The sequence below is a fragment of the Branchiostoma floridae genome, chromosome 19, assembly GCF_000003815.2.
Source record: "Branchiostoma floridae strain S238N-H82 chromosome 19, Bfl_VNyyK, whole genome shotgun sequence".
Lineage (NCBI taxonomy): Eukaryota > Metazoa > Chordata > Leptocardii > Amphioxiformes > Branchiostomatidae > Branchiostoma > Branchiostoma floridae.
Genome location: NC_049997.1, coordinates 11,707,556 through 11,715,415, shown reverse-complemented (window position 1 = coordinate 11,715,415; position 7,860 = coordinate 11,707,556). Strand labels below are relative to the sequence as shown.

The following is a 7,860-nucleotide window of genomic DNA, read 5'->3' as shown; positions in this document are numbered from 1 at the left end:
GAATACCTTTGTCCCTTTATTAGGACGAAGGCTGTGGGCATAACCGTATGTGCTTTTTATATTACATGTGTCCGTTGACGAAAGGTAAAATGTAAATACTGTACAGGGAAAGCAGTGGAAGATGAACTACACTTTATATGTCATTTTATGTTCACATTACAATCCCGAAAGAAGCAAATTTTTCCTGGAAATTTCCTTGAGTTTGCAACAGCTTTTCTTACCTGTCCAACCGACATGATTCAAAATCTTTAAGATTATCAAACTGGCGATTAATTGAAGTCTAGAAAGTGAATGTATTTCGTCTGACTGTAAGGTTATGCCATCCTCTATATTAGATTTTCATTTAACGTTGCTGTATTTGCCATCGCTGTCAACAAAACAGCAAATACAGTGATCGAATTATAAGATAATTCTCTGGCTGCAAATACCTGAAAATAACAAACATTGCCCGGGCTTATGATAACGTGCTATTTACTGCATAGCCCGGGCCTTATGATTAATCCGAAACAATTGTTTGACCAGCAACTCCATGGAATATGTTTTATTGGGACCAGGATACAACCAACTGCAGTGTAGTGAAAATAGTTTTACTTATTGGACGATCATTCCAGGAGATCAATGCAACAAAATAGCATCTTCCAAATTCAAACGAAGTGGAGATAACTTGCTTATTTACGGTATCTGTGATTAGCCTACCCGAAGAAGGGTTGGCACCTTCAGCTGGTCCATTTGAGTCAATGTTTTCATGTCCATCATCGTCTTCAGACTCATTATTGTCATATTGATACACACTTTCGGCCGTATTATCATCATTCTCATAAACACATTCAGCCTCATCAGTATCATTTTCATAAACACCTTCAGCTATATTATCATCATTTTCATTTTCATCAACATCTTCTGCCATGTTATCATCATTTTCATAAACACCTTCAGTCACATCATCATCATTTTCATAAACACCTTCAGTCACATCAGCATTTTCATAAACATCTTGAGTCACATCATCATCATTCTCATAAGCATCTTCAGTCACATCATCGTCATTCTCATAAACACCCTCAGCCACAGTATCTGCTCCAGGCGTGTGATGAACGGTGACGTCCCGCAGCTGCATCTGTATGGACCGCGGCTCTACGGTAGTTCCAGACATTGCGCCTCCTTGAGCTGTCTGATTGACGGGAGTGTTATCTTGCTGCGTCGGCTGTAGTTCCTCAGAGATTGTGGCTAGGTTATCTTGTTCCTAGAGCTGTTGACTCAGAATCTGGTGCTGAAACAGCGATGAGACTTGCTGTCGTACGTGCCTCTGTCGAACACCACTAGACAAGACAAACGAAAAATTGAATGTCTAGAGATCAGAAGACTAGTCACTGGCCATATGTCCAAAGATACAAAATCTGTTCTAAAGGGTGTCGAGGAGAGGATGGATCAGCATCCCGTTTAAACGACAAGGAATTGGCATCTGGGTTTTGTTGCTGATGAAACTATGGTACCTGGCCTATAACAGTGTTAAGATAATTGTCTAGACCCTTCACAAGAAATAAATTAACTTTTGGGACTGGTGATTGGTACAAGCTGCTTTTCAATTTTCCAATAATTGTTTCTGAGTCGAGATTAATAATCAATCTCACCTCTCAGACCAATTTACCAATACAGCGTACCAATTTTCATGTGATCAAAGATTGCATGTCAATTTCTTTAAAGGGAACAAAACAGTTTTTGTTCGAATTCTTCTTCTTCCTTAAACTGGTTACCAGACTATGTACCGGCCCGACAGCCGTATTTTGGTGGTACATGACAGTATGCCTATCGATGTAGTTTAGCGCTGTGGGGAGATTTGGCCGGCCCTGGTACTAAATTGGCTGGCGACCCGCATCGTTGGTTTGGCACCCAGGGTACTTCTTCAAACAAGTAAGGCAAATCGATGATCTGGAATGAATGCATCTGCAATGTTCGATTACATCATATAGCAAGTGGCAAGACAGAACTGGAGGTGCTGGTCATGTATATATATATATATATATAAATGTAAGAATAAACAGATCAGTTTCTGTAATGTTAGGCTAGACCATGTGAAGGTAAACATGTATTTGCTTGAAAATGTTACTTTTCCAGTTTGAATTTTAATGCAGCAGAGTTATACCAAAAGTATGGGAAGAACGTATGCCTTTGTATCAGGCAAAAAGAAACATGGCTGAATACGAGCGATCGCCATGATGTCACGGTGACGCAGTAGTAGGCAAAAAGCAGGTGTTTGGCAAACGATTGATTTACATATTAACAGGTAATTTGATCTGATAATTTAAATATCAATTTTTAATCCAATCTAATGACGTCCTGGTAGGCACTAACCGCTGAATACCCCGGATATAAACACCGATTGCTCGTATGGATATATACAAAAGCCACCTTTCATTCACAACTAAAGAATTTAGATTTTGCTTTGAAACTTTCGAGAATTACTAGTTGGCAACTTGTGTTGACACATCCAATGACAAAACACAACGACATGTACAAGCATCTTTTTATTTACCTGCAGGGTAGGGAAGCACAGTAGTTACCAACATTGACAACTTACACATAACATAACAACTGTAATCAACTACAGCATTAAACCTTCCGTAAGAAAACAAGAGATCTGTTTGATAGTTTCTTGTATATTGAGTCCTCATTATTGGGGAAAAAATCAAGAAAAGTTCTTTCTTCTCATTAGGTGAATAAACGAATAACTATTGTTTGAATTGTACACTCATGTACTGCACAAATATGTGATTGTGAAGCATATATAATCCCCAACCAGATCCACGGTGCGTAATGTATAGTATCAAACTTCTTCGGTGCCCGTTTGACTCCCTTAGCCGGCTACACTCCTTGGGCAGCTTTGATACTATCTTGTAGGATCACCGTAGGATCTGCTTGGAGATTAAAGCATATACACTTAGCCTGGGCATCATCCCCTGTAGTAACTGCTAGCTCAAGTTGCTTGGAAACCACTGATTTAACATGCAAAAAGATTAAGACCAGGGATACTTCATAAGATGGCACCCAGGCTATTATATACTCAGAGCAATTGTGAGTGTCTCTTACATATGTAGCTGTCTCTTACACATGTATTACTGTAATTGATGCAACTTAGATTATACAATCCGAATTTTTACTGTTATATGTTTACATTTTGTTACTGAACTGTTACAGTTTAAGTACTTGTACATAGCCTTGTGTCCGAGTGGTTGTCCTACATGTACATGTACCACATACATCTTTAACACCTTTTACAAAATAAACATTCTATAATCTGAAGGTGGTAGTGACCATACACATTTTAACTCTACATCTTATTGTAACAATTCCACTAAGTTGTTAAGTTCAAGTGCTAATCAACATCATCATCTGGCACTTTTTCATACACTTCTTCCTCCTCCTCTGCTGGCTTTTCTTCTGGTGGTTTGTCGTTAGCGTTTGGTACCCACAGGCCTGAGTCTACACACCGCTTCATGTGGTATCTATGGGGGGAACAGAGGAACTTTTGTAATAAACAATCCACGTCGGGAAGAAAATAAAGCCAGATTTCTTTGATGTTTTTGATCCGGGATGCTGTAGTGAAACTGAGAGGGCTGGAACAGAAAGAGTCTTTGAAATGTAAAATGAAATTGACCAATTCCGTGGTTTCCATGAAGCAGAGTGTAGATTTCAGGCTAGTCCAAAGCTGTTACAATCCTTGATTGCCTGCCAGTAAGTGTAGCATGAACTGCGTTTTCAAGTATCCACACTTTTTCTCCATCACTTCACTCACACTTCTCAAGAAAATGGATTGCTGGCTGGACTGTGAAGTTTTACTCAAGTTTCTGAAGTGCAAACTCATGGAGTAAGCTGAAATAAATGTTCTGCTGTCATGGAAACCACTGCCAATCACTACTGTATACGACACTGCCATCCCTCTGGCTTATCGTCTTCAGGACTATCGTCTTCCTCCTGGTCGCTGTCCGGCTCTCCGTCTTCCGTCGCTTTTCTCCGCCGTAAAACCGTGTCCGCGTTCTCGTCTGGTGCCTTGGTGGGAAACCGTGTGTTCTGTGGGAGGAGGTGTTGTTGTGTCCTGGGGAACCCACAGCCCTGCCTTGATACACCTGTCAATGTGATGTCTTGGGAACAAGATCAACCAAATCAGTGCAAGAAAAATTGTATCATTGTAATGTTGAAAAGTCTAGTCAAACCCTTACAAGTGGCCACCTCTACACAACACCTGGCCAGTGTGACCACTTTTTGGTGGTTTCTTCATGAGCATTAATAATCCTGTCTATAGTGACCACTTGTCCCTATAGACCAGACTTTATCATCCCAAAGTGGTCTTCTTGGGCAGGTTTGACTGGTAGGTGCAAGTAATGACCATGAGTACATTAAATGTCTATGAAGAAGTGGATTGAGAAGTATTCCAACTTAATACACGTAGGATATACGTTGTAGTTGGAATATATCTCCAAGAACAAAAAGACTACAAAGAGGATTGGCTACATCCTTGAGAACATGGCTAAAGAAAAAGGTGCATACCTGGCATCCTCCTCGGGCAGCTCAGTGATGGCCTTCTGTAACATGGGGATGTCCTGCTTCTCAAAACAATCCTTCAACACCTGGGGGGGAGGGGGGGAGTGTTACAACTTGTCATGACATATTACAACTTGTCATTACATAGAATTGCAGAAATGGATACAAGTACATTGTTAAAAAGGTGTCAAATGTCTTGGAAAGAAAACTACCTGTGGAAGAGATTCAAAGACTTCGACGGGATCCAGGCCCCCTGGTCCCAGTCTCTTTTGTCTTTCCTCCTGTATAGAAGATATCATAGACGTCATACACGTATCTTTGAGACTCAGAGCCCAAGAGCCCAAGATAAAATATGAAAGAAATAGCACATTGACTGTAATCAATAAATGCATACATACACACATGGGGCTTGAAATGCTTTTTTTTGCATTCCTGCACTGGTACCATTGACAATTACCTGTGCCAGACAAATTTTACCTGCATCACTCTGGTAATGCTAAAATTGTTCAGGAACCATTGCTATATTTTCTTTTATACCTTACAGGTGGTAACAGTCAATGCAGCTAATAACAATCCATGTACAGCTACATCGTAAGACATTATGTATAAAACCCAGTACATGGACCAGCAATAGGTGCAGGTAGACACCAGAAATACCTGCACAGCTCTAATTTAACCTGCCCTGACACAGATACAGATGAACAGTTTTATACCATACCTCTTCTGCTTCTTTCATGGCTCTCTCGATGCGAGCCTCTGCTCGGCCTCTGACTCTGACTTTGAAGGACTCCAGTTCATCAGTGAAAGCATCTGTGTACTGCTTGTCTGCTGTTTTGATTCTATACAAGAAAAATGTCAAATGAAAAATTCAGTGCTTTCTAAAAATGGCCTCTAAATTGGCTCATATGCACCTATGTTTGACGCATGATTTACAAAAAGAAAGACTTTGATTCTGCAGAGTAGTAATTTGAAATAAGACTAGAAAGGTAACATTTGAAGCAAATATATGATATTTACATTCACATGGTCCTAACAAACTAAGGCTTTGTTCTCAAACACATCCATTGTGTCTGATGACCAGACCTACTAGTTCTTTCTTAGTGGCCACAGGGTGTCTTACAGACTTCCAGTAACCATGGTGACTAGCCATCTGGTACAGGTCATTGACTTTGTTTGTAGAAGAAGAGGAAGAAACGAAGCAAAAACAATATGTTTCCCTCCCATGAAGGTTAACATAATAAAATGAGGATGTGATGTCTGTAACACCTAAGATGCCTGATACCAGGCTATACAATACCTTGAGAAAAAAGGCTTGACACACGCCCGGGGGTCTGCGTCCAGGCTCTTGGCTAACTCTAGGATATACTGCATGATGATAGTCTGGTGGGCTACTTGTTCCATCAGGGCAGTTTTCTGAGTGGAATTTTGGAAACATCAGGTATCAATCTGATTCTATACAAGGCACAATGAAGCTACACAATGTACAATGAACCTGCGACAATTAAAAGTTTGAAATGACTATGTTGCATGTTGCTAGTTCATTTGGAACTTTAAACTTGGCTTTATGGCCTAACATTTGTAGAACACTAGTCTACACTGGATGGGTCTGGATGCTTCATAAAAAGATGTGAATGCTTCCTGCAGTACCATAGACAGCCACTAAGAGGCCGATAATTGACCTCAGGATGTTTCCGGGACTGTTCTCCTCTGTTGCATGTGATGACATTTTTGTTTTGTTTTTACCCTGGTTCAACTCCAATTATTGCCACCAAAGAGGCAAATAAATCCCAGATGCCTCAAAAATACCCTTGTTTAATCATGCTTTCCGTAATCATGTTTGTAAACAACATTCATCCCCGCAACAAATATGACGTTTAAATTTTGGGCAAGTGAGAAATTGGTTTGGGCGAGTAGAACTTTTATGTACTTGCCTGATAGGACAAGTTGATTTAAGAAAACTTGTCCAACCCTGTCCACCCCTGAAGGCAGTGTACAAAATACTTTTCTGAGCCAGGTTGGACAGTGTGCAACCTGGGACAAAAACTAGTTGCACCACCTACAATTTACTAATTTCTGAAAAAAAGGCTGATATGAAATGGAGCTGCCTCGGTCCGTTTATTTCTTCCAAGTAAATTGACAACAAAATTGAGTTCTGAGGCTCAAAATCTAAGTTGCACCCTGTGCAGCCTGAGTTTAGAAGTAAGTTGCACCAAGCAAAAAGTGGTTGCAATGTGCAAGTGGGTATTTTGCATGCTGTGAAGGCCAAAAAAAGTCCTCCTCACCTCCTCCACCTGCAGGTTGATGCACCAGATGGCCAGGTAGTTTGCACACTCGTCACACACCAGCTCCGGGTGGTCCCCCAGAAACTGCATGGAGTCATCATACTTCTTAAACATCCCAAACTTCTTACACAGCTTCTCGTTCTTCTCCACAAACGTTCTCTGCATCTCCTCCTTCTCATCCTCTGTTGGGTCCGCCTTCTTGGCAGGTTTCTTATTGATGACCTGGGATAAAACACATTGTTAGTTTGTATGACGGAAGACTTCGGTCTATCATCTATAGAGTTATCTTTACCTTAAAAGATTCTCAAATAGACTCTGCAAAGTTAAGACCATGTATAGGTTGCCTTCAGAGAAAGTTATATTTTGCAACATCTGTATTTTAGTCTTTGGGGCCCATCATATCATAGTATAGATTATTGGAAATCTTTACTGTTATTGTAGCTGTGTAATGTACTGTTGCATTTTAATAAATAAAAATAAATTGTAGATAGTTCCTCTCAATGTCTCATAATAACACACATTTCATTGTTGAAATGGCCAGAATGTACAGAGGTACAAAGTAAAAGTGAAAGTAGCTTTTGACACTCACTGTTTTCTCCCACTTGTCTTTACTGAGGGTGTCCACATTCCATGGTGTCAGCTGTAAAATAAACATGAACCCAAAAAATCATTCATACATACAAATTTTGATATACCCTAGGCGTAACCTACATACAATATGCCAACTATCAAGTCTAAACAATTATGACTGGCAACTTCCCTTACTCAATTACAAAAGACTTAAACCAGTAATTTCTAAGGAGAATACAGCATTGATAGTAAGGAAAAGGTTTACACACTTCTGCCTTTTTGTAACAATGAAAGACAATCCACCTTCTCCTTCTTGGTGAGTTCCTCCTCCTTCTGTTTCCACTCTTTCTCCTGTTTCTGTAGCTCACTCATCTCCATCTGCAGCTTCAACACCTGTGCCTCAACCTCCTGTACAAAACACAAATGGAAATCAAAGGCTGTTCCTGCACCTGAACCTTCTATACAGAAC

At 40.2% G+C, this 7,860-nt stretch overlaps 1 protein-coding gene across 2 annotated transcripts in view; it reads right to left on the bottom strand.

The window, feature by feature from the left end:
* Positions 1-2,510: 2,510 nt before the first annotated feature.
* LOC118406662 (hsp90 co-chaperone Cdc37-like) overlaps positions 2,511-7,860 on the bottom strand; it is an 8,603-nt gene continuing 3,253 nt past the window's right edge. Inside the window, exons 4-11 of one of the 2 annotated variants that reach the window (XM_035806910.1) lie at positions 7,695-7,799; positions 7,411-7,461; positions 6,822-7,043; positions 5,837-5,952; positions 5,258-5,378; positions 4,752-4,820; positions 4,546-4,625; positions 2,511-4,139 (exon numbers count right to left, since the gene is read on the bottom strand). In XM_035806910.1, the coding sequence (XP_035662803.1) occupies positions 3,959-4,139; positions 4,546-4,625; positions 4,752-4,820; positions 5,258-5,378; positions 5,837-5,952; positions 6,822-7,043; positions 7,411-7,461; positions 7,695-7,799 (945 nt within the window). In that variant the 3' untranslated portion in view covers positions 2,511-3,958. The remainder of the gene's footprint in view (positions 4,140-4,545; positions 4,626-4,751; positions 4,821-5,257; positions 5,379-5,836; positions 5,953-6,821; positions 7,044-7,410; positions 7,462-7,694; positions 7,800-7,860) is intronic. The other variant, XM_035806911.1, reaches the window with a different exon arrangement.